General features: G+C 41.4%; 1 protein-coding gene across 1 annotated transcript; it reads right to left on the reverse strand.

The window, feature by feature from the left end:
- Window positions 1–13,954: 13,954 nt before the first annotated feature.
- SPRY3 (sprouty RTK signaling antagonist 3) lies at window positions 13,955–26,993 on the reverse strand. The gene is made up of 2 exons (XM_066581901.1): window positions 26,247–26,993; window positions 13,955–16,205 (listed from the first exon to the last, which is right to left on the reverse strand). Exon 2 carries the CDS (start codon window positions 16,105–16,107, stop codon window positions 15,235–15,237), a length of 873 nt encoding a protein of 290 aa, XP_066437998.1. The 5' UTR covers window positions 16,108–16,205; window positions 26,247–26,993; the 3' UTR covers window positions 13,955–15,234.
- Between the last annotated feature and the right edge of the window lie 705 nt (window positions 26,994–27,698).

Consider the following 27,698-nt stretch of genomic DNA (forward strand, 5'->3'; position numbering starts at 1 on the left):
CGTCCCAGCCCTGCACGACCACGTCTCCCGCAACATTGTACGCGCCCTCACCAACGCGGTTACTGCCACGGTCCACTTAACTACGGACACGTGGACAAGCACAGGCGGGCAGGGCCACTACATCTCCCTGACGGCACATTGGGTGAATTTAGTGGAGGCTGGGACCGAGTCAGAGCCTGGGACCGCTCACGTCCTACCCACCCCCAGAATTGCGGGCCCCAGCTCGGTGCTGGTATCTGCGGAGGTGTATGCTTCCTCCACTAAAGCACCCTCCTCCTCCTCCTCCTCCTCCTCTGTCTCGCAATCAAGATGTGTTAGCAGCAGCATGTCGCCAGCAGTCGGTGTCGCGCGGTGTGGCAGCACAGCGGTGGGCAAGCGTCAGCAGGCCGTGCTGAAACTACTCAGCTTAGGAGAGAAGAGGCACATGGCCCACGAACTGCTGCAGGGTCTGACAGAGCAGACCGACCGCTGGCTTGCGCCGCTGAGCCTCCAACCGGGCATGGTCGTGTGTGACAACGGCCGTAACCTGGTGGCGGCTCTGCAGCTCGGCAGCCTCACGCACGTGCCATGCCTGGCCCACGTCTTTAATTTGGTGGTTCAGCGCTTTCTGAAAAGCTACCCACGCTTGTCAGACCTGCTCGTAAAGGCGCGCCGGCTCTGCGCACATTTCCGCAAGTCCCACACGGACGCTGCCACCCTGCGCACCCTGCAACATCACTTTAAGCTGCCAGTGCACCGACTGCTGTGCGACGTGCCCACACGGTGGAACTCTACGCTCCACATGTTGGCCAGGCTCTATGAACAACGGAGAGCTATCGTCGAATACCAACTCCAACATGGGCGGCGCAGTGGGAGTCAGCCTCCTCAATTCCTTTCAGAAGAGTGGGCCTGGTTGGCAGACATCTGCCATGTCCTTGGTAATTTTGAGGAGTCTACCCAGGTGGTGAGCGGCGATGCTACAATCATTAGCGTCACCATTCCTCTGCTATGCATCTTGAGAAATTCCCTGCAAACCATAAAGGCAGCTGCTTTGCGCTCGGAAACGGGGGCGGGGGAAGACAGTATGCCGCTGGATAGTCAGGGCACCCTCCTGTCTATTTCTCAGCGCGTACAGGAGGAGGAGGAGGAGCATGAGGAGGATGAGGAGGAGGGGGAAGAGACAGCTTGGGCCGCTGCTGACGGTACACCGGCTGATTGCCTGTCATCCTTTCAGCGTGTATGGCCTGAGGAGGAGGAGGAGGAGGAGGATCCTGAAAGTGATCTTCCTAGTGAAGACAGCCATGTGTTGCGTACAGGTACCCTGGCACACATGGCTGACTTCATGTTAGGATGCCTTTCTCGTGACCCTCGCGTTGCACGCATTCTGGCCACGACGGATTACTGGGTGTACACACTGCTCGATCCACGGTATAAGGAGAACCTGCCCACTCTGATTCCCGAAGAGGAAAGGGGTTCGAGAGTGTTGCTATACCACAGGACCCTTGCGGACAAGCTGATGGTAAAATTCCCAGCCGACAGCGCTAGTGGCAGAAGGCGCAGTACCGAGGGCAAGGTAGCAGGGGATGTGCGGAGATCGAGCAGCATGTACATCCCAGGCAGTGCAACAGTCTTTAAGGGCCTGGCCAGCTTTATGGCTCCCCACCAAGACTGTGTCACCGCTCCCCAGTCACGGCTGAGTCGGCGGGAGCACTGTAAAAGGATGGTGAGGGAGTACGTAGCGGATCGCACGACCATCCTTGGTGACGCCTCTGCCCCCTACAACTACTGGGTGTCGAAGCTGGACACGTGGCCTGAACTCGCGCTGTATGCCCTGGAGGTGCTTGCTTGTCCTGCGGCTAGCGTCTTGTCGGAAAGGGTGTTTAGTGCGGCTGGGGGAATCATCACAGATAAGCGTAGCCGCTTGTCAACCGACAGTGCCGACAGGCTAACACTCATCAAGATGAACAAAGGCTGGATTTCCCCAGACTTCTGTTCTCCACCAGCGGACAGCAGCGATACGTAAGCAATACGTAGGCTGCACCCGCGGATGGAAGCTACGTTCTCTCTCACCATCCAAAACGGGGACATTTCTGCTTCATCAATCTGTGTCTAATATTCCTCCTCCTCCTCCTCCTGCTCCTCCTCCTGAAACCTCACGTAATCACGCTGAACGGGCAATTTTTCTTAGGGCCACAAGGCTCACTCAAATAATTTTTCAGAACAATTTTTAAAAGTTTCAATGCGCTTAAAAGCATTGGAACTTTAACTTGAACCAATTTTTCGTTACACTGGGCTGCCTCCAGGCCTAGTTACCACTTAAGCCACATTAACCAAAGCGATTAATGGGTTTCACCTGCCCTCTTGGCTGGCCATGGCCAATTTTTGGGATGTACATTAGTACTGTTGATACAGCAATTTTTGTGGGCCCTCGCCTACAGTGTAATCAAATTAATTTTTAGCCCACCTGCATTACAGCTGACGTAACCTCAGCTGTGTTGGGCAATGCAATGGGATATTTTTATGTACCGCCGGTGGGTTCCAGGGAGCCACCCATGCTGTAGGTGCACACGGAGTTTTTAATACATCTGTACACTTCTAAAGAACCCCAGTCTGACTGGGGCATGCAGTGTGGGCCGAAGCCCACCTGTATTACGCACAACATTACTACCTCAGCTGTGTTGGGCAATGCAATGGGATATTTCTATGTACCGCCGGTGGCTTCCTGGCACCCACCCAGGCAGTGGGTCCACAGGGAATTATAAATGCATCTGTTTCCACTTATAAAGAAACCCAGTCTGACTGGGGCATGCAGTGTGGGCCGAAACCCCCCTGCATTAACCCTTTCCAGTCCACTGTGTGACCTGTGAAGACATTAGGGTTTAAGGCTGTACAGCTCCGTTGTTGGTAGACGTCCGTCGGGGTTCTCTTACTGTATATTGCCAGCCTCTCTGCTGTCGGAGCCTATCCTACGTGTCAGCTCATGCAGTACTGGCTTTAGCCAGCATATAGCGCCGTTGTATAACGGCAGAAAAAGAGTAAGCCCCCTAGGAAAACCATATACAAATTGGATTGGAAAGGGTTAAGCACAACATTACTACCTCAGCTGTGTTGGGCAATGCAATGGGATATTTCTATGTACCGCCGGTGGCTTCCTGGCACCCACCCATGCTGTAGGTGCACACGGAGTTTTTACTACATCTGTACACTTATAAAGAACCCCAGTCAGACTGGGGCATGCAGTGTGGGCCGAAGCCCACCTGCATTAAGCACGACATTACTACCTCAGCTGTGTTGGGCAATGCAATGGGATATTTCTGTGTACCACCGGTGGGTTCCAGGGAGCCACCCATGCTGTGGGTCGACAGGGACTTCACAATAGGGAGTTGTACCTGCCTGTGTCTATGAATTAAAAAGCCCGGTCTGACTGGGGCATGCAGACACCTTGACAGAATGAATAGTGTGTGGCACATAGGTTCCCCATTGCTATGCCCACGTGTGCAGCTCCTGATGGCGGTGGCACAGGATTCTATTTCTCATTGCTTCTGTACAGCATTGTGGGCTATCGCTCCGCCACTTTTAAAGAGGGTCGCTGCCTAGCCGTGCCAACCTCTGCAGTGTGTGCCTGCGGTCCCTCGTCATGGCAGACGCAATTCTAAATAGACATGAGCGTGGTGTGGCATGAGGGCAGCTGAAGGCTGCCCAGGGACACTTTGGTGTGCGCTGTGGGGGGGAGGGGGGGCGGTTGGTCAGCATGTAACCCAGGAGAAGTGTCAGTGGAGTGTCATGCAGGCAGTGATTGTGCTTTGTTGGAGGTAGTGTGGTGCTTAGCAAAGGTATGCCATGCTAATGAGGGCTTTTCAGAAGTAAAAGTTGTTGGGAGGGGGGGGGCCCACTCTTGCCGGTATTGTGGCTTAATAGTGGGACCTGGGAACTTGAGATGCAGCCCAACATGTAGCCCCTCGCCTGCCCTATCCGTCACTGTGTCATTCCCATCACTTTCCTGAATTGCCCAGATTTTCACACATGAAAACCTTAGCGAGCATCGGCGAAATACAAAAATGTTCTGGTCGCCCATTGACTTCAATGGGGTTCGTTGTTCGAAACGAACCCTCGAGCATCACGGGAAGTTCGTTCCGAATAACGAACACCCGAACATTTTGGTGTTCGCTCATCTCTAATAAAAACCTAAGAAATGTAAAAATTGTATAAAAATACTTTGATGAAAGGACACATGATACATTTAGTGAACAAGACCAATTTTAAGATCAAGTTTGCTGTCAAGGTTCATAGTTAGGAGGAATAACAGTGGAAAATAATTCTACTTTCACGTAGGATCCGTTTATATCATATATCCAACCATAATAACATTTTGGTCTAAATTGTAAAAATAAAATAGCTGCAAATGTTACTGTTTTCTTTGCTCCATCGTTATCATCGAACAAGGGGCCATAGAAATCAACCTCTGCACTATTAAATAATGCTAGTAATACAGATGGGGCATGTGGCAGCACTCCCTTCAGTCCTTATATACAAAGTAGGATACGATTTTATGTCATTGTTGTTTTTTATTCTGTTTTGACTGCACAAGTATATAAATTGTATTTCAGAAAGGTAAAACCTTTTGGGGGCTTTAGCTACACCTGGGCCATAAGTTCTTTTGAAGAGAACACTACTAGACCCATTATAGTAGTTATAAATTTCACATTGGGGCCCCGGAGCTTCAAGTTACCCCTCTAAGTTTTATGTATTTTGGATGTGGTTATATTAGCTATATGCCAAGATTCCTAAATTACATTGAAAGAGGTTGTCCAGGGAGGCTAAATGCTTAGACGGACTCACTATGTCAGAACTTCCACTTGCGGACCATTTCTGACACTCAGCCATGTGGTATGGCCGCTCTTTCTGTGCGTCTTGCCATCAAGGATTAGTGGCTATTCAGCTCATCGTAATAAGTCTGCTTCAGTTGTTACAAAGAAGGAGGCTGGCTTAGTTATTAAGATGAGCCAAGTAGCCAGCACTTTTGATGATAGACACAGAGATATTAGCAATACAACATGACCCAGTGTGAGACCCAGGTCAGAGGTAAAGCTTCTGACACCTGAGGTCCATGTAAGCATTTATCTTTTCTAGACAACCCCATATGGTCCAAGTTTTTATTTTTGACTCATATTTAACCACTCTTTTTAATTTTACAATTCTAGAATGTTTACTTGCACACTGAACTTGGGAAAACGTAAGCAACATCAAACTCAACATAGGAGAGGACTACCAATCCATATAGTACAAACTAATCCATGAACGGCTTACAAAATAATGCCATGTGTTTCATCATGCTTCCAGATAAACCCCTTTCTATTCTTGATAGCATGCTTAATGCACTTGTTTATTGATCTCTCTGGAGTAACAAAGAGCGGGTGCTAATGAAGACAAATACTAGAGGAGGAAGGGTGAAAAATATCAAAGTCAGAAAGCTTCTTTTCATTGATTCCCCTACAGTTCACTGATGCTTGTCTCTCCATAGAGATCAATGAATCGAGGCATAGAGTTCTTCTAAATAACATTAATATAATAACAATATAGCAAAAACTATTTCAACTCTGCAGAAAAAGGTAGAGATTCAAAAAGCTGCAGGTCAGCTTCTTATCAGTTGGAATGGATTTTAATCAAATGTGTGGTTGTCGTCATTATTAAAAATACATTAAATCAAATATTATCTGAAAAGTAATCTTTCAATGTTTAATGACCACACATGATTAGAGATGAGCGAGCATACACGTTAAGGGACAATACTCGAGCGAGTATCGTCCTTTTTAAGTACCTGCCTGCTCGTCAGAAAAGATTCGGGTGGCGGTGGGGGTGAGCGGTGGGTTGCGGGAGTAAGCAGGGGGGAGCGGGGGGTGTGGGGTGGAGAGAGAGAGAGATCTCCCCCACTGTCCCTCCCCGCTCTCCCCCGCTGGCACCCGAATCTTTTCTGACGAGCAGGCAGGACACTCGAGTATTGTCCCTTAACGAGTATGCTCGCTCATCTCTAACCATGATCGAATACTATAAGTAACTCTACCAAAGTCATTCACAAAAGATGTGTAGTGTGGTGTTAATTATGTTAGTCAATTATGATAGTAGAATTAATTAGACAAAAATACTACATTAGCTATAAAAAAATGTACATGAAAAAGAAAACAAGAGGGAAAAAAGTGGCATTAATTACGGCCCCATTCACAACATTCGTACTCTTTAATTCATATAATATAGGTATATTTAGATTCAAAAATATCACCAAGTAACAGTAAACAAGCAGGAAGAGGCTGAAGTTCAGGTTCATATGCGTATAATTGTTTAGATGTTCCTTTTTCTTGGTCATATAATAGTCCAGATTACAATTTGTATATATGATATTCTTTTGCACACATACACATAATGGAAGGTGCGCGATCAGTCTGTAATATAATGTCTAGGTACTGAGCGGGATATAATGTCTAGGTACTGAGCGGGAAGCCCCTCTGCTTCTGGGGATTACTTTATTACAAGTTAAATAAAAATCTTTTGCATTGGTCTGTATGTTCTGGTAATTTGAAAGCAAAATGTTATTGGAAATAAAATTAGAAAACTGATAATGATAATAATTTGAACAAAAAGAAAGATGTTTATATTAAAAAACGTCTCCTTTTTCAAAATGTCAATTATTTAATTTAGTTAAAAAATATGATAATTATTGTCTTTTTGAGGGTGCGTTCACACGAACGTATATCGGCCCGGTTTTCACGCCGAGCCGATATACGTTGTCCTCATGTGCAGGGGGGGGAGGCTGGAAGAGCCCAGGAGCAGGAACTCAGCTCCCGCCCCCTCTCTGCCTCCTCTCCGCCCCTCTGCACTATTTGCAATGGGGAGAGGCGGAACGGGGCGGGGCTAATTCCCGGAACTTAGCCCCGCCCCGTTCTGCCTCCTCTTATTGCAAATAGTGCAGAGGGGCAGAGAGGAGGCAGAGAGGGGGCGGGAGCTCAGTTCCTGCTACTGGGCTCTTCCAGCCTCCCCCCCCTGCACATGAGGACAACGTATATCGGCTCGGCGTGAAAACCGAGCCGATATACGTTCGTGTGAATGCACCCTTAATCTGATCCCATTTGAAAAATTTCCATCGCTGCTCGATTCTTATCTATATGTTGTTTTATTAGTTATTTATCTAATATTTCCAGTATTTGTGAAGCCAAATTAAGCATCCAGTCTAATTTCTACTATTGCATATGTGTTTTTTTATTTTATAATTGTTCCCATTTTTTAGCCAATCTCTTATTATTTAAATTAGAGGTTTAATATTTTGCATTAAAAATACCAAACATATAGACCAAACGTTATAGAAGCACACAGATAGCATAGAGTAATATTTAGCATTGCACAGCTTCATTCCCAAATTTCTAATTTGGGAGATCTTCTAGGCGGTTGAATATTTGCTGTCTGTTTATATGACTCGATATCTGTGCGACAACAAAATCATTAGAAAGGCCTCCTACCTTAGACCATATCCATATACAAACACACTTCTGTGAGAATTCCCCCATTTACAATTGGTTCGGTCTACCTGAGATGATGAGCTTATTACGAACATACAGCACACTGTACGGTGACATAGGAAGGCTTCCTGGTGTCTACTTGTATTTGGCCTTTAATGGTGCCCAGTTAGCAAACATATCTGAGGGGCGTATTAATGAGTAATGACCATGTACTTAGGATATCTAAATAACTATACATGTCTTAAAATTGACAGGATCAAGTTGTTCAAACAATTATTATCTTAGAATTACACAGATTTGAGCAGATTTTGCACAGTGATACATTTCCATAGAAAACTCTGGCCCAGATGAATCACGTTGCGTAATGGTATCACAAGTTAGAAAGTAACACTGGTACACATATACAGTATATATACAGCTTTTAAAGTGCCTAAAGAAACCATGGCTTTATCAACGGGGAGCTGGCCAGAAATGGGTGATGTTACCCGTATTATTCAGAAAATGCCAGTCATCCACTTTTCTAGAGACTGGACGCAGTCTACTGAAGTATGAATACGGTAAAGTTAGTACAATGGATCCTGGTAATCGCAAAGTCATTTTTCTGGACATCATTTATAATAATTTTGATATATGATCATCTCACTCTGATGAATGGGATTTCAGAGTAACATTTAAAAAATTAATATCGGTTTGTTAATTACAGATGAAGCGCCAAATTGTTCTAGGAGCTATTTTTGGTATTGCAGCTTAAGGGGAATCTGTCATCACCTTTGAGTCCCATAAACTACATCATGAGGCTCAAACCTGAGGGAACAGAGGGTCAGAGGAGCTGCGTTTCATAACTACTAGATGCCCCATGGCTACACTATGCCCCCACAAAGCTGTCGCTCCTGTGATTCTTTTCAGATGGTTCTCCCATAGAGATGAATGGGAGAGTGCGTGCATGGAGCTGTCTGAAAAAAGTCAAGCTGTGCGCACACGCCAGGTTTGTGGGGACACAGAAGAAGTATGAAGGACCCAGTGAGTATGAAACACAGCTCCAGGACTCCCCTTTCCCTCACCTATGAACCCAATTATGTAGCTTATGAGGCTCAAAGTTAATGACAGGATCTCTCTAAGCTGGTCATCTGGGATATCAATCACCAGCTAGAAAACCAATCCCAAATGTATGGCAGGCATAAAATAAAGGAAAAAGCCTATAGTTACCTCTTAAAGATATCATCCCATCAAGCAATGGAGCCCCATTTACTGCCACGCAAAGCTCAAGAGAAACTGCAGGACGGACAGAACATGATCGCTACCAGCTTCTTCTAGGTTCTGAGTGGCAGTGACCAGAGCTCCGGCACTGGATGGGGGGGGGGGGGGCAGGGGGGAGGGGCTAATAGAATTAAGTATGGGCATATTTATTTATTTTACACCACTTTACTCTTTATTTTAGAGACAGTATGGCAGGATTGGCTTGATTTGGCAGATCATACCTTGCGATTTCAGCCATAGTCGGACAAAATTTTCCAACACACCAAGTCATATCCTAAGCAGACTATGATTTTGCAGCCAATGGTTAACCAAGATGACCAAAAGTGAGCATTTCAGGTGACTATTCTTTCAAATATATGGCCAGCTTCGGCCCTAAACACAGAAATAAGGCTGTGGACAAGAGTGGCAGTGTTTGGGAAAAAAAGCAGACCCTTTTTTTATGAATCCAGGACGGCCCCTTTAATTTTATCAGATTCATTGTAGAAGCTGTGTAGTTCCAATGATATGTTAGAGTCACCTGGGCAGCGGCTAGTTTCATCATTACAATTAGTGTCAGGATCAACTTGTGTCATTTATATAAACAATCACTGCGTTTTCCATCACAGCAGCAAATAAAACCTGAAATGTATTTCCACTGTTTGATATACCTAGGCCATATGTACGGCGGATTTACTGTCCGCCTGCTGTTGTCATCCCAGCAGACGGTATAATAACCACACCTGAAAAACATTCTAACAATAATAGGCTTCTGACTGCTAAGTGGAAAAAAAGTCAATTTATGACTCTCTTCTTAAGGGTGGATTCACACGAACGTATATCGGCTTGGTTTTCACACTGAGCCGATATACGTCCTCCTCGTGTGCAGGGGGGAGGATGGAAGAGCCAGGGGCAGGAACTGAGGCTCCCGCCCCCTCTCTGCCTCCTCTTCGCCCCTCTGCACTATTTGCAATGAGAGGAGGCGGGATGGGGCGGGGCTAAGGTCCACGATTTAGCCCTGCCCCCATCCCGCCTCTCCCCATTGCAAATAGTGCAGAGGGGCGGGAGCTCAGTTCCTGCTCCTGGGCTCTTCCATCCTCCCCCCCCCCCTGCACACGAGGAGGACGTATATCGGCTCGGCGTGAAAACCGAGCCGATATACGTTCGTGTGAATGCACCCTAAGAACAAGAGCAAGAAGAAGAAAGTCAAATGAGTTCAGTGTTGCGGGATGTGCCTGTCAGGTGGTAAGGGCACTTCCCATGTAATCAGTAAAGGCACAAAGGTCATTGTTACGTTTTCTGTATTCCATGAAGCATATGTAAAAAAAAATATATAACACATTGCAAAGTAATTTATTACATAATTAGTAACTCCACAATGTCAACAAAATTGCAAATAGAGAAGTGTTTTTGTCTAAAGTTATTACAGGAAAAAAAAGTTGAAAATAAAATATTACTGAAAATGAACGGCAAAATAGGAACTTTTGTGAGGAACAATTTTATTTTCGCATAATAAAAATAATAGGATTTTTGACGAGTTATTTTATTCCAGAATTAATAACTAATTATTATTAATAGCATTATTATACCGGATCTCGTTGAGTTACATATATTAAAATATGTTTTTCTTTTTTACTCTCTCACCAGATACCTACATGATTATTGCAGGGACATCTAGAATGTCAATGCGATCTGATGGGTTGCTCATGTCACATGTCACAAATCTGAATTTCAGCCCCCAAAATAAATAAATATGGGTAAAAATAAAAAAAAGCTATGTACATACTGTAAAAATCAGTGGTCACTCCCATGGCAACAATTCCCTGGTCTACGGTTTGTCTATGTAGCACTGCAGTGATGGCATCTGGTTTGGACACATGACCATGGCAGCCAATCATTGGTCACAGCGATGTCATCAGTCAGCTTAAAGTCATATTTTGTATATAGTTTTTGGCCACACGTGCCCAAAACTATGTTAAAGTAATATACTCACCATGGCGCCGGACTGAGACTTTGGTGCTCCAGCTCCACTGTATTTGACAGGTGACATCTCAGAACCTGCCACACAGGTTTATGGGAAATTATCAGTGACATCCCTGTTGGGTCTCATTGGCTATAGTGGTCACGTGGGTAAACAACCACGTAACCTATGCAGCCTGGATGAAACAGAAGACCAGTGCAGTATTGAGTGGCAGCTGGAGGTGAGTACTGTTTTTTTTTATTTATACATCCTCCAACTGGCACCAATGTCGGAAAACCTTTGTAACACCACTCTAACCATTTCTTGGCTGCTTGGGTCATGCAGTGTAGGCTACACATCACTGCAGGCAGAGACATGAAATGAAGTTCCTGTGTACAAATGCAAAATCTATGACAGGCCCTCACCTACCAATGTGCTAATTATTAGAGATGAGTGAGCATACTCGCTAAGGACAATTGCTCGATCGAGCATTGCCCTTAGCGAGTACCTGCCCACTCGGGAGCAAAGATTCGGCTGCCGGCGGCGGGCAGGGAGTGGCGGGGGAGAGCGGGGAGGAACGGAGGGGAGATCTCTCTCTCCCTCTCTCCCCCCCGCTCTCCCCTGCTGACTGCCGCAACTCACCGCTCACCCGCGCTGGCAGCCGAACCTTTTCTTCCGAGCGGGGAGATACTCGCTAAGGACAATGCTCGATCGAGTAATTGTCCTTAGCGAGTATGCTCGCTCATCTTTACTAATTATAATACTAGTGGCCTCTTAAGTGACAAAAAGGCCTTTGGGCCACCGTAGGCATCGGGGTCCAGATGTGGATGCTATCTCTGCAACTCCTATAGCTGCCCATCTTACTGGACTGGAGTAAACAAGGGAACCATTATCATGGAGGTGACATAGGATTTGATATGTGAGTATATATTTTTTTATCCATATTAAGTTTACTTAAAACTATGGGTATTGCAAACCTTTTTAACTTTCTTTTAGTTTTTCAAGTAAAGCAATTTATAGGAATCTATTATATTTTTTTTCTAAAAATGAAAAGATGGAGTCATTTTTTGAAAAATCAAAAATGGACGACATGAGATATTAAATGAGGAAATATGCTTTAATTTGGGAAAATTCACTAAGTGCCAGTAGACCATGCATGACATCCTTGCCACTGTAATAATTCATTTCTAACATATTATATATATATATAATTTTACTCTCTCTCAGAAAAGCAGAGAACATATATACGGGGTCTCCCAAGGAAACAAGTTAAAAAATTTATAATATATGCCAAAATATTTCTTTTCTATAAAAGTGAACCACATCTTGTACAGGCTTGACGAGCTGATTTTATAACAACGCCTTCCCAGTTCCCGTTTTTGTTTATCAATGTATATGGTATCTGTATCTCTTTCCCTCATGCTTAACAAATTAAATACATGGGTACCAGGCATGCAACCAAGACCTACGTTAACAGGGTCCAGTTATTCAATAAAGCATACACTGATTCTCATAAATAATTTTAATGCTAATATTTTCATGTTTGTAAAAAAAAGATCAAAAATATATATTTTCTTTGACATTGTACATACATTTTTTTCGTCTGGTTATGATTTATTAATTGTATCGTAATCATTGAATGACCTTCATGTGACTTTATATTGAGTGTCCTGTTTATCTGACTTTGCAGGTAGAGTAAATAATCTTCCTTGAAGCTTACAGAGATTAAAGAAAAAAAAAATGGACAAGACAACCTATCAATTCCTTAAAAGTCTTAAACTTTTTGACTTCTGGTTGCGTTTCTATGGCCATAGTATGGTTGCAGTTTAGCATACACATTATGAACACAACTCTTAGGCCTCATGTCCACGGGGAAAATCAGGCCCGCTACGGATTCTCCATGGAGAATCCGTAGCAGGACTTCCTGCCCCGCGGACATGAGGCATTAAAATAAGAATTTAAAAGAATTAACTTACCCGCAGCGGGCCGGGCATGTCTTCTCTTCCACACGGCCGGATCTTCTTTCTTTGGCCGGCGGATGTACTCGGCACGCCGGCGGAGTGCCGCGCGCATGCGCCAGGCACATCCGCCGAGCCGAAGCAAGAAGATCTGGCCGTGAGGAAGAGAAGACGTGCCCGGCCCGCTGCGGGTGAGTTATTCTTATTTTAAGTCTCCCACAGATCTGGACAGCTTCCATAGGCTTCAATGGAAGCCTGCGGGAGCCGTCCCCGCGGGAGACCCGCACGAAAATGGAGCATATCGCGTTCTTTTACATGCTCCATTTTTTTTAAATTCACTTTTATTGACCATCTGCGGGTATTTATCTACCCGCGGGTGGTCAATGCATCCCTATGGGATGCGGATCCGCGGGCAGGAGAAGAGTTAAAATCCGCTGCGGATTTTAATTCTTCTTTTGCCCGTGGACATGAGGCCTTAGTCTCCTTGCAGTTCTACAAAACCTAAAGACTCCAAGTTGGTCTTTGGTTCGGTAAACGGTGGGGCAACCAAGAATTGCACCCATTATTGGGACGGCAAATTGTGACCATATTATGTACATATACATACTGTATAGGTATACTAGTATATATATACTAATATACATGGTAAATAAGCACTCACACCTTCCATCACTTTACAAGTAACTAGTAATATTAGCTAGACACTTTGTGAATCAATAGGTGTATTGCCATAAATATTCTATAATGTCATCGTTGTCTTCATTGTCTGTAGTAGCAGATAAGATGAACTATGGGGTATAGAGATTTGTAGCCATCCATAACAACCAAACAGATAACAACTTTAAAAAGTGTAGTATAGTCAGAGTAATGCAAAGTTATCTGTTAGTTACTATGAATTACATTTTTACTGGTACCATTTTATTGAATACTTCACAGAATTTGCCTGTTTGACCTTGTGGGAGACAGAGCACTACTAGTTCAGATATGTTTTATAAATTAAGAATGGAGGAAGCCAAATCTGAATTGAGAGGAACAACCTCATACTCTCTAGCTGCTAACGAACATATACTATCTGACCTGTGTACGATTTATTACTTTTTTTTTTATATGGGGGGATAAATTCCAATTCAGCCAAGGCTCCTGAGTATTTCATGAGAATAATGAGATCATAAGTGCTGCTTAAGGCTATTACTAAGAGCCAAATGTATAGAAATGATCTTCTAAAATGTAGGTGTCAGCATTATACTTATTGATTTATTGGCTGCCTAGCTCCTGACTCCCTGATTTCCCATTATATATATATATATATATATATATATATATATATATATATATATATATTTCCTTAGACCTTGGTCACTTTGAGAAATTTGCATGTAGCACTCCATAATACATGGACAATCAGTAGATAAAAGCACCTTTATATGTATTTATATACTTTTTTTGCTGAAATTTTGCAAAGTGCAATATACAGTGAATGAGGCTTCAGCATGAATAGTGGTTAGTCTGGTAATCTGTATGTTGTCGGTACCTTTTTTCAAGGAACCAGAATATAATTTCTTAACAATGCCCAACTCAATGGAAACTAATGCAATATAATATCTATTCCCATCAAAAGTCGGCTACGTGAATGAATCCACTACTGAAGAAGACCTGCAAAACACTGCCAGTAAGATTCCTATGCAATGGAAATTACAATCTTAGCTAAGTGCCACCTGAGAAGAAATGGCAACAAAATGAACAACTATATCAATATAGGGCATGGTAAAGAAACATAACCTATCCATGCAAAATATATTTCTTTGGTTTACATCATATTATGATATAAGACAAAATGCATTTTAGCCTAGTTGATACATTTGCTAAAAGCTTCCTTCTAGAATTGACAAAAAACAAAAAATGTAGCTCCCCAGTTTAGATGGTATGTGTTCTAGGTGTAGGTTTATAACCAGGCATTAATTCTACTTCAACCAGGCATCTTCTGAAGATTCATCTTGGTTTCCGTTTGATGCATGTTGATGGTCTATCCCTAACATATGTACTGTTCAAAAAATACAGTTCTTCTTGCAATTGCTATGTCTGCTTTATTAAAGTGCACACATTTTCATGTTTATCACAGGCTTTGAAAGTCAAACTTGAGTTCCTAGTTCCGTTATTCGGCACTGTCAACAAGGTAAAAGGACGTATCACCAACGTAAGCCCAATTAGTTCACTAAGCTGTCCATACTTTAGTTTTTTTGTAAAAAGTTTAAGTATTTTAAGTAACAAATCTTCAATCCATCTTCAAATAATTTCCACAATGACAACCATGTGACATCCTATTATTTACTGACAATGAGGTGGCAGAGGTATCTCCAAAATGGATAGCATTTAAGCTGTTGAGATATATACCGTAGTTATTGATTCTGCTCTTCTCTCTCTGAGGATCATTTATCCTAAATACATTCAGTTAAAACTCTCTTACATTCCTGGATTTCAAGTGGGGTCTTGGTAAGGCTTTCACTAACTCTGGCACCAAGTGTTTCCGAGAAGAGGATAGCAGGGAAGATTCAGGAAAATAATGAAGTAGCATTAATTCCAAAATGACCTTCTTAGGTCATACTGGTTTATCGAAAGGCCTTGGAAATGGTGTGCCACTAGATGAAGATATTTTTCTGCAGACTGTGTTGGTATGATTTTCACAACGACAGCCTGGTCTTTTTACTCTATCATAGCCCTTCTGGCAGAACATCAGGCAGCCTTTCATTGGAGGATAGCAGCATAGACAGGGCATGAAGAAAGAGAGGAAGCTCATGACTGCCCACCGAGCACAACAGGAGCCTTGACTGCAAGAACAGGGATTATCAGCACAGTTGTCCTCATCATCAGAAGAACAGTGGTAGAAGAGGCCTTTAATGCAACAAAGGCAAGTTCCATAATCTATTACATTTTCGGCAGAGCACAAGCAGCGCTGGTCACATATCCAACAAGAAGGAAGTTTTCGAACTTGCGTACACTCATCACATATGCAGCGCCCACACTCTTCACAGATAAAGAGGTGGCCCATATACCTGTCAGATTTTTCCATTAATCCTTTGATAAACTGATCTTGCTTTAGGTCTCCATCCTTGGGCTGTGTCCTCATAAGAGAATGCCTTGAATGAGATGGGGTTATCCCAGTTAGTAGTCTTTGGTCTGAAGCCGTGGTGCTTCGAGACACTGAGCTTATTGTACTGGAATGGCTTAAATCGTGGGTAACATGTTGTGATTGATGTTGATGACTTTGGCTGCGATGAAGATCCTGGTGGTTGTAGGATACCAGGTGATCATTAGGCCACTCTTGCTTTGCAGCATGTTGGGAAAGTGAAGGATTTGACCAGGTTTGCATGAACGAGACTGTAGGTCGCTCCACATAATCATTGTTGGCTCTGATGGAACGGATTTGGTCTATGGAAAGCACCTGTTGGATGTCCCCAGTAGAACTCTCCATGATCTTTAGAATTCTTTCTTGTAGCTAAGCAACAAAAGTCCCTCTTTGGATGGTAAAGGTTCTATGTAGTATTATCCATCAAGGTACATCTGAAGATCCTGAAGAAAAGAAAAGAAATAAACTTACTTATCTTTGCCTGTATTCATTATATTTTAGTCAACAGTAGAGGCTACATAATGCAATACACTATGGTATATTCACTGTTACAAACTCATCACACACTTTCTTTGGAAATCAGATTTATACTACAATTGCTGTCTCACTTGTACATTAAAAGGGTTTTCCCATCAATAGGATATGCCATAAACGTCTGATAGGTAGGGTCTTAACTATGGAATCCCCACCTATTGGGAAAACAGGGTCACTTAACTCTTGGTCTACCAAACAACTTACTCGGTGGATTCCATAGTTAACATGGACTTGACTGCAAAGAGCCTTTTCACTTTATTTCTTTTTCACCTGGATATACACCAGCCGAGTAGAATGAAGTCATATAACATGTTTTCCCACTGGTTGCTTGTTTGAAAGGAGCTACCTATAAGATATTTATGGCGTCTACTGCGGATATGCTATAAATGGCTAAGAAGGAGAACCTCCTTTAAATGACTTTTCAGATGTTATATTAATGAAGCTAAGTCATTGCATATTGAAAGATTATGCAACTTTATAATATTTTTGCATTTTAGTTCTTTGACATTTTCAGAGAGCTCTATTACACTATAAGGGGGTATGCACCTCTGTCAGATGAACATGATCAGGACTGGTCTTCAACTTTAAACCTGTAAATAATGACGATTTTCATTTACAAACAGCATTCAAAGATATTGTAAATGATTAAACTTTACTTCCTTAAAACCTAAAGATAACACAATGACAGACTCCATGTCTTAAGCTAATGACTGTCCTTCATTGTTATCTAAGAAAATAGGAGGATTTATGGATCATAAAGTTACACTAAAATGCTGGAAGACCCTCTTGTATGATATCAAGTGATAGAGGTCAAAACACACTGTACTTCCCATTGCATTAGGATTCCCATATTGATCCTATAATTAGGCTAGAAAACGGACCATGTGTGGCCACCATTGACTTCATGTATGTAAGTTTATTATGCCTGGATGACAGCTACAATATCATAAATTTAAATGGATATTCAATCTTGCCATCTTCTGTATGTTGGATTTAAATGAGGACCCACTGGTGACAAGAAATGTATTACATGGTGCCCATTCAAATTCATAAGCAACCAAGTAATAATTGGCCCTGTTAAAGGCTATGGAAACCTTTGTGCATGAAAATCAGTTCACACAAATCTTATTAAAGGGGTTTTCTGTGGAAAATACTATTAATGACCTATCCTCAGGATGGGTCATCAATAGTTGATCGGCTGGGGTCTGTCACCAGGGACCCAGACTGTTCATCTGACTGGGTGCATGCTGTCAGCGCCACAAATACAGAGAGATCGTAGCTGAAGCACAGAAGTCTCTGTGTCTACCTCTGTGTAGTGGCCGATGCTTGTAACTGCAGGCACAGCTCTCATTGAAATCAACGTGAGGTTGATAGATCATTAATAGTATTCTCCTTGGAAACCCCCTTTAAAAAAATTATGCACGTATCTTTTTTTTGCATTGAGCTTTAATTCTCATGCATTTAGAAAGCTTCATACTTGGATTGCAGGCTCTCCTGCATTCACTTATCTGGCTTGGGGGCGTTCGAAGCACTGATCAGCTGGCCTCTCATGAATGCACACAGAGGCTGTGTAGCATAACTACACCCACTAAAAACTACATAGCTATCTTTCCACCTATCCCATCCTCTTTTTGAGTAGCTGCTTCCCCTCTCTGTTGATAAAAGCAGAAAATTCATACAGGGTGATTTACAACCCTCTGTAATATAGCTTTCTCTGATCTCTGTCCTCCTGATCTCCTCCACCTTCCTCTGACACTGTCATAAAACCCTCTGTCATAGCTTAGTGGAAATGCAGGTTCACAACAGGGGAGCAGGCTAGGGGAGAGGCTGTCAGTTTACTTTGACTGACAGAATTTGCTAAAATTTCAGCCCTCAAGTCTACAGTGCCGTGGTAAACAATGCAAGCATAGATATTTAAGAATTGGATGTTTTTAATGAAAACCAATTACAAAGTCTTCCTTTCCAAAAACCCATTGAATTAAAAAAAGAGCAAGAAGCTGTGCATCGTCTTGAAGTCATCCAGAGTGGGAGCCACTCTATCAGCAGCTATAGGCTCTATATAGCTGTATGAGTCATAGAGGGGGCATTAGAAGAGAGGTCCTCTCTGTTTTCCATAACCTCAACCAACCATAGCCAAGAAAGCAAATACATTGTACAAAACCTACAAGAATACATAAATAGTGTCCTAAAAATCAACATATTCAGATATATGTGATGTCAAGGAACTAAAGGTCATCTTTGCAAAACAGTCAAGGTAGCTGGTGTATTTCAATAATATTTCCTTATGTGTATTAAAAATCACTTAGTGAAAGTTTTAACTTAACTCCGACCATGGGGAAAATACATGACCTTATCTATCCTACAGTCTGCTTGGAGAAAACCACTTTATTTCTTATTACTGTGGCTCTAATTGCTTTTCCAGGCATTACTCTCCAGAGAAGCTTCCAGGAGACACAAGCAGAGTAAGTGATGTGTTGTACTGTATGCCATTTACACCACACCGTCTAATGCATAAGTCTAATATTCCTTCATTATAGAATATTTTAATGGATAGAGAAACCTTATATTGTGCAAATGCTCGATTAACAATTAGTGTTCACCTAGAAGTCACTATCATAAAATCTGAGCAGGACATGGATCACTAATACTACTACTATTAACAAAACAGATAAGCAAAAAAATATTTTTGGCCATATAAAACTTTTTGTAATGTGCTTTCTGTTACGTTAAAATATTCATACGGTATTAAAGGGGTAGTCTTATCATGACAATCCGTTTATTGATTGAAGCATCTCAATTATTGGCAAGTCTCACATGTCTAGCTTCAGGAACCCCTATGTTATCAGTGGTACGAAATACAGAAGGTCAATCCAAGTGTAGAATTACATGGTGGCCAATACAAAAATGGTAAAATGGTCATGGTTTGGCAAGGTTCTAGGTACAACACTCTTTGTTAGCAACTCTCTGCTCTGGTTCATAGATGGTGACTCCAATCAGGAGGCCCCTCTTTATGACAGCTATACATCCGAATAGTGCTTATAGAAAGGGCTTGTCCTAATGAACCAACCCCTTAAATGCTCAATATTTTGTAGATGGTCGTTATCAAGCAGTACAAACATCATTAAGGTATCTTCAAAATTTCATGTATCCAAAGGTGTCATCCAACTAATATTGTAAAAATAAATAAAATTAAAACATTTTCAAAATTAATAGAAATAACTGAAATTAAATGAATGTCAAATAAAGAATCTAACTCTTCTACGTTGAAAAATGTGACATTGATCATATGTATATATTATCAAAAACATTATGGAAGTAGATACATTTTAAAGGGGTTGTCTTTAAGTATCTTAATGAAAAATATAATAGTTGTATCAAACTCCCAAGAGTAACAAGAAATGTTCCGGGTAAAAGTCAAAAACTTTATTCATTGTAGTGGCACTACCTTGATCCCCAGAATGCAGTCATCGTCAAACGACCGGGTCTAAAGGCCTATTCTACAGTGCTTATAGCAGGCCAATGATTGTAGGGCCATGCTACAGCACCTCTTGATTGATGGTGTTAACCAAAAAACAGAAAAAAGGTAAAAAAGGCAGGGTTGACCGATGTGTCAAAAAGAAGACAAAATTGAGTTTTTACAGATCAACTATGTCACAGTTTACACTTTCAGACCACCATTTCAATTTAATAGAATTCCCTTGTCCTACTTGTCCCTTCAACCAATATAGAGGGACAAACAGAGTAGAGGGAAGCATATAGCAAAACAAAATAGCTGTCCCCTTTTTCTTGCTGGTTCATATCATCCTTCCATCCTCATAACACAACAGTTTGGGCTTTTTGATACTCCCACGTTGCAATAGGGCTGCTTTTCTTTCTCCTTTTCTGCTAATTTGAAGAGGGAGCCTTGTGTATAGTAACAAAGTTTAAGGCTGGAAAAGAATACATGTGCATCCATTTCAGCCTATTATCCCACCATGTTGATCGAGAAAAGGCAAAAATACCCATGAGGTTGAAGCTAATATTTTTTGTGAAAAAATTCCTTCCTGACTCCAAACATGGCAGTCAGAATAAATCTCTGGATCACCAACCTTCTGAGGTCATCAGTGACTATAACATGTAATATTGTTGCATTCAAGATAGACATCCAGACTCCCTCTTGAACTCTTTTAGTGAGTTAACTGTCACCACATCCACAGGTAGAGAGTTTCATAACCTCACTGCTCTTACAGTAAAGAATCTCCTATGTTGGTGTAGAAACCTTCTTTCCTTTAGACGTAGCAGATGTCCCCTTGTTATAGTCACAGTCCTGGGTATAAACAGATTATGGGAGAGATCTCTGTATAGACTGATATATTTATACATAGCTATTTTGTTGCCCCTCAGTCATCGCTTTTCTAGATTAAATAACCCCAATTTTGATAACCTCTCTGGGGATTGTAATCCGCCCATTTATTAATTTAGTTGCCCACCTTTGAACCCTCTCAAGCTCTGATATGTCCTTCCTGAGTTAAAAAAGGTAAAGTACCCTGGTAGAAGGGCCAAGTCATGACTGACTCCTAGAGTGATGTCACATTGTGACGTTTTCTTGGCAGACTGTTTTTGCGGGGTGGTTTGCCATTGCCTTCCCTACCTTCTTGAGTACTGGTGCCCCAAACCATGCACAATTTACCATGTGTGGATTGGATCAGACCGCACACTTGTATGAATCAACTTGAACCCCTTTCCTTCATGGACACCATAGCTATTACCTGTATACTTGGCTATAGGAGTAGAGTGGCTATTTGAAACTCTAGGCTTTTTTCTTCAATTTTCATAGAGGAGCTCCTATTTTCGACATGGCCTGTGAAGGGCATATTTAGAGTAATTGTAAGTTCCTCTCTCTTGCTGTACGTGTTGTTCTACCTGCATGTATGTTATATTCCTGTAACATGTCTGCTGAAAAGTTTCTTCAAATATTCTTCACTCCAAATAAATCTTCATATAAATGTATGACTCTTATTTATAAACTGATATCAATAACAGATACAAATGATCAAGGACCTGCCAAGCCTTCTTGCCTATTCCCTGCCATTAACTCTCCCAATTAAACTTAGGCTCTAACTTATTTGAGTCAGAGTCTAGACTGGTTGCTACAGACACGGCCTGACAACCTCATTTGAAGGGCTGTAAATGTGAGGCAATGCATGCCCAGCAAACCGTCTCAAATAACTTTGAGTGATGCTATATTGGTAGCAAGATAGGAGAAAGAAGCATGGCAGCAGACATTTCACATGGTTCTTCATCTCTGCCTGCTTTACTGATAATTTTAAAAAAATAAATAAAAGTTTATGGAAAACATCTTTAAAGGAGTTTTTCTAGACTAAAATATTGATAACCTATCCTAAGGTGAGCCCAGGTGATCTCTATGGCTGTTTAAGTGCTTATCATTGTATAGCAGCTGTGCCTGGTATAGCAGATCAATCCAATTCACTTGAAAGGGACTGAGCTGCTCTGAGGTCATTTGAGCATGAAATGTGACATCCTGTGCCGGAGAAGAGGCCGTGGCGGGACATCATGGGAGTGCTGCGGCCTTCTTAAACAGCTGATTGGTGGGAGCCCCCCCCCCCCCCATCAATCTGATACTGTTGATCTATCCTGAAGATAGGTCAGCAGTATCTTAGACTTGGAAAAGCCCTTTAAAATTCTGTTACTAACTTATCATATGTTATATCATATAACTCTAGATTTGGGAAACATGAGGATATATAAAGGTTTGAAATATAACAAAGTATGTTTAATGCAGAAACTTCATCTGTTTTGTACAGCTTGAACTGGGGTGGCTTGGGCCAACTAGAGGAATTGATGTTGAGGGTCCACTCTCCATATTGAAAATCTGTGCGTGTCCACTTAGAACTTCATCCTAATTTTTGCTGTGACTCACCCCATGAGTAGTAGGTCACAGAGGCAAGCAATTAACTGAAACGTCAGCTCCAAATAATTTTCTCCTGCTGGACCTTTGGAGCCCATTGTTTAAGCTTGGGACCACCGAAGGATCCTGTGATACTCTGGTGAGCCAATCCAACCATGGTCTGCTTAATTGGTCATTAACCATAAAATCTATGAGTCATTAATATATATATGTATAAGACTTAATTATATATAACATATCAGGACATGAACTAAATACAAAAGTCACCAATATGTTTACTTTAATTCACTGGTTGCAGAAGATCTTGTCAGGCTGCTTCGTGCCGCAGATTTGCTTACTAGGACAAACCCACTATTAGAAAGGTCACTGATACTTATCTCTCTTCTGTCATTACTTCCTATAAGTTTGGACACCAGATACATCCTGGATGGAGGAGCAGCGTGCCCGGTGATGAGTGTACAACATGACACAATTAGGTTTAATCTGACTTGGTGGAATTTACAGAGCAGGAAAAAAATTATAAAAATAGTTGAGAAAAATGGATTTGAAGAGGCCTAATATCGTAACATCCATCATAAGGTTGTGTTACGGGCTCGGAAGTCTTGGTTAATTTGTATAATAAGGTTTTATATGTTAGTTTTTGCATATCAGAATATGCCAGTGTTCATGAAGATAGATGAATTGTGATCGGGTCATTTCCCCTATTTTTTCAGACTAATCTCAAATAACCTTCCATGTTGGGTAACTGTCACATGACTTTAGAGCATACAGTATGCACTGAATCCCACAAGAAGCCTACACACTGGCTGCCATGTTTACGGATGAGACATTTGCACTCCAACAAAAGTGGAAAATATTAAGCAATTGTGATTTTTGGTGAAGTCTAAAAAATGAAGTCCTATTGGATTTTGACTTAATTGGGAAAAGCTTTGCGGCTTGAGTCACTGTAACATTGCAGCATGCAATGCCACATGTGGCAAACCTTTAACCACCAAGGAAACCCTGATAAAAATGTTTCCCTCCAGGAGAATCCCTACAACTACCCCATCCCTAATATAAAGGTGACAACTCTTGTTGTTACTGTCTTCTGATGAATCACTTACCAGCCTTCATGGAACCCTAGTTGGGAAAATCTAGTCTAGGCCAATGAAATAAGTACATTAATACACTTGACGTAATACATTATACCAGTAAAGAATGTTACTATAGCAAGAAGACCCCTCATCTGCACAGGCCTACATGGTGCACACGTATGCCAATAAAAGAGCACACTGCATTGTATACAGTAATTCTCATACCCCTTGATTGATTAGTGCTACAAATGTTCATTGGTGGAATGTATTGGTAAAAGGCCAAGTTTGATCTCCTTTACCAAAGAGCTTGTGCCTGTTGATGGATGGTTGGTCATCACCAAGTTGTCTATGGCAATTACAGAAGACAGTAATAGTTGCAGCATGGTAGGGTATAGATTCAGCCATAGCGGACAGTATGTATTGTATTACTACTATGTGATTTGATTTAGTATTGGAAATCTAGAAATACACTGAATGCCATTGTTCTGTGAAAAATATCCTCCGGTACAAGACCATATTGGCCTCCGAACAGGATAAAGATTGGTAGCAATCATTACATGGTAATGGGGTGACAATCAAAAGATGAGTCTAGTACAAGAATGATATAACTGACCTATTGCTGCATATTCACATACTTATTATGCAGATATTTGAAGACGAATGCAATAAATCTGTAATGTTGGGCTTGGATCTGTGAGCTTTCCACATCTGCAACATGACTTGATGATGGTTAGTTAGTGCTTTGGATGTGATATTTAATATCAATCTGTATCAGAGAATTGGGGAAGTAGTAGCAGCAGCTTGATCGGTTATAAAGTCATGGAATTCGTACTAAAATGTTCTACTCCCAAAGTTCAGGAAGAAAATGACCTCCTCCGAATGGGGACACTATTGGTTTCAGAGTCTAATAAGATTTAATAGATTGGCATCCATTCTGCATCAGATCTACTGCTGCAAAGTCACATATTAATTCTGAAGGTATCTGAAGGTGAATTACATCTTTATAGGTCTATTGGCAACGATGGGTTGGGATGTGTCAGCCGAAAATAATAATTGCATTATGAATGCATAATGATTGGGTTCCAAATATCAACTAATGACTACATGAAGGAAAACTCAAAGTCTGTTGTGAAACGCTTGTTTTAATGGAATGATACAAAGAAAGAGGTCATGAAATCTTTTCAAAATCTACATGGCATGTTAGCCTATATTTTATTATTGAGTTCCAGACACTACTCATATTTTAAATGGATATAAACTACAGGGTGGTTCTAACAAAATGGTGCTAGATAATCAACAAGACCATATTACTCTATAGATGGATGTACACATGAACATTATAATAATAGGTTAGACTACAAATGTTGTGTTTTATCATATCTTGTAGATTCAAATTATATACCAATGACCTAAGGCATGTTCGTAGGCCGGGAGCATGTCCATAGGCCCAAGGCATATTTACAGGCCTATGGCATCTTAATAAAGTCAAGGTATCCTCATAAACCATTTAATTGTGACCCGATCTGTTCTAACATAAATATCATAAGCATACCTTCGAAAAACACGACATAGATATAAATAATATCCAAAAACATTGTAAGGACTACTCCGGCAACCTTTCAGGATAATCGTCCTTGACGAGATCTCCATCACCACCACCCAGCTAGTGTTTGGATCATAAAGCTTGAACAGCTGATGAGAAGAAGGTCCACACCTTTGTATAATTGGCAGAGTATTGAACTAGAAGGGGGTACCTTATATTGTGATGTAAACTGTAAATGGCAAAAAAAACTTTGGAAACGTGGCCAATGGGATTCAGCCAAGGTTACTAAAACCAGTACATTTATAATGAAGCACATTCTCCTGCTGCACTCCAGACTCTCTGCTATTAACATTTGACAACTCCCTCTTTATTCGTATGAGGTTTGGGGAATCTGAATGCAAAACTGTCTATTTTTTAGGAATTTTGATAATAACAGTGAACTTGTCAACGTACTGTACTGGTAGCATCGCGGGGTATAAGCATCAATACCTCCAGAATGTCTCATCTTCGTATTAATAACGTTCAGGTACCATTTATTACAATACATGTTTTCTATTTGTACATTAATACCAATATGCTTTTGAATGTCATAGTTAGCATAGTGATTGCCTGTATATATATATATACTTCAAAGGGCTGAATTCAGCAGGATCCATCATTCATGACATCATGATGTGTTGTATGTGGCTTTACATAAGACTGCAGTTAGAACCTCCTGAATTGTCTCAGCTCTGTGGCCCCATATAGCTATAGGACAAATGTATCTCTACTACAGTGGGGTGTTTCAGTACGGAATATCAGAAATGAATTGTTATTTAGGGAAACAAAATTAACAAGAAATTAAAATTATTGCACAAAAACACTACGGCACCGAAAATCCTTTTTAAAAAAAAACTTTTTTTTCAGCTTTATTTCCTATGATGATGATCTGCCCAAATATTATTTTTCTAGACATTATAATTTAAGCAATAGGCAATTAAAAACTTTTATTATGTACAATTAATTTTTTGGAAAAAAAAAAAAGGTTGAATCGAATCAAATTAGAAAAATCCACAGAACATCTTAACATTCCGAATGAAGCAATGGCTTTTCAATGCAGGAACGACACATCTATACAGTGCTTCACGAGACCAAAATGTTTTTTTCTTATGTCCTACACGGTATTCGGGGTGAGTAATGTCTTTCTAAGATGTCCTTTTCAGAGAGGATTCATGTCCGTTGCATCCCCTTAAATCGATAATTATTTTTATTTCCCAAGACGAAGAAGACATTACAGATTCCCTGCCACAGATTCTTAAGCTGTCAACTACAGGTATTCCAAAATGTGAGCCAAATTTTTGAAAATTTGTAATAATTCGTAATAATTCTTTAAGAATACATTTCTAATTTTGAAAATAAAAACATATATATATAATTGTTAACTTACCTATGTGAGACTTTAGGTCCATGGTGCTTTGAGTATATATAGTCCCCACCCAGATCCAGGTAGTTACTGATTCTCCATCTTGCCCTTTGTATGCATCCTAGTTATTGGAAAAAGTCTGAATGAATACTCCTCCTTGATCGTGGTCTATAGAAACGAAGGTGTGTCCCCAAAACGCTGCACCTGCAGACGCACAAACATGCACATTGCATGCGGATAGCAACAGAAATGCTATAGGCAAACGTAGGCAAAGCTTAGCAATGCATACTTCCAGGATTGGAGCTGCATCTTTTAGTTCAATCCGCAGCTATGGCTTTTTTTTTTTGGATGTCTTCTTCAACGATCTGTATGTCAATAAATATATAGGGCTGTGCATGAGACTGGCTAGAGACGTCTTCTTGGCTGCCTCCCTGTGTGCATCTCTGATTGTGTGAGGTGGTGCTGCTCTGTGACACTCTGTTTTGTGAATGCGGATATTCTCAGTTATCTTGTGAATGAGTTAAGGGGGTGGAGAGAGGTGGAGTCCGCAGGGCTTTGTCAGTCTGCTCACTGGATGTGTGGAGTCTCTGTTTCTCCCTCTCATTGTATAATCATATCTCCTTATAGGAAACTCTTCTCTGCATCTGCCTTATAGCACATTAAGGAAAAATGTTGCACTCATCGTTGCTTGCAATTCTTTTTCCCAAATCTTTCCCAGGATGGGACTGGTGAATGTATCTTAGCTGATGGCAGTATTTGTATGTCAGCATCGTTCTCCACCGTCTGTCTAAGGTTCTCTCTCAGTTATTCGCTCTCATTCCCCTTCTCTCTCTCTCTCTCCTTCCCTTTGCTGTAGTCCTAATGCTTAAGTGGCGTCATCCTTTGGAAATTGAATCGGTCCATTAGATCTCCCCATAGGCTTCTCTGTATCCGGTCCCATGGCTCTGACTGTAATAGAATTAAACAAGGAAAAATAATGCAAAAATGATTTTAAAGCAGCAATTCATCTGGCGGATGCTCGAAATAGATTTTTAATATTCACGTTATATTTTTGGAATTGGGATTTCTGTTTATATATAGTCCTCAGACCCTTTCACCTTTTTTACATTTTGTTATGTTGTGGCCTTGTGCAAAATTCGAAAAAAAGCCCCCCCCCCATCATTCTGCATGCAATACCCATAAAGCAAAGTACATACAAAATGTTAGAATTTTTTTTTTTTTAATGAAAAACTAACATTTTGCATTAACATAAGTAGTCACACCCTGTACTCGGTACTTAGTTGAAGCACCTTGGCAGCAATTGTAGCCTCCAGGCTTCTTGGGTATGATGCCACAAGGTTTGCACATCTGGATTTGGGGATGTTCTGCCATTCTTCTTTCAAGCTCTGTCAGGTTGGGTGGGGGCCGTCTGTGGACAGCCATTTCCAGGTCTCTCCAAAGATGATCTATTGGGTTGAAGTCATGTCTCTGGCTGGG

This window comes from Eleutherodactylus coqui, chromosome 10, assembly GCF_035609145.1.
Source record: "Eleutherodactylus coqui strain aEleCoq1 chromosome 10, aEleCoq1.hap1, whole genome shotgun sequence".
Lineage (NCBI taxonomy): Eukaryota > Metazoa > Chordata > Amphibia > Anura > Eleutherodactylidae > Eleutherodactylus > Eleutherodactylus coqui.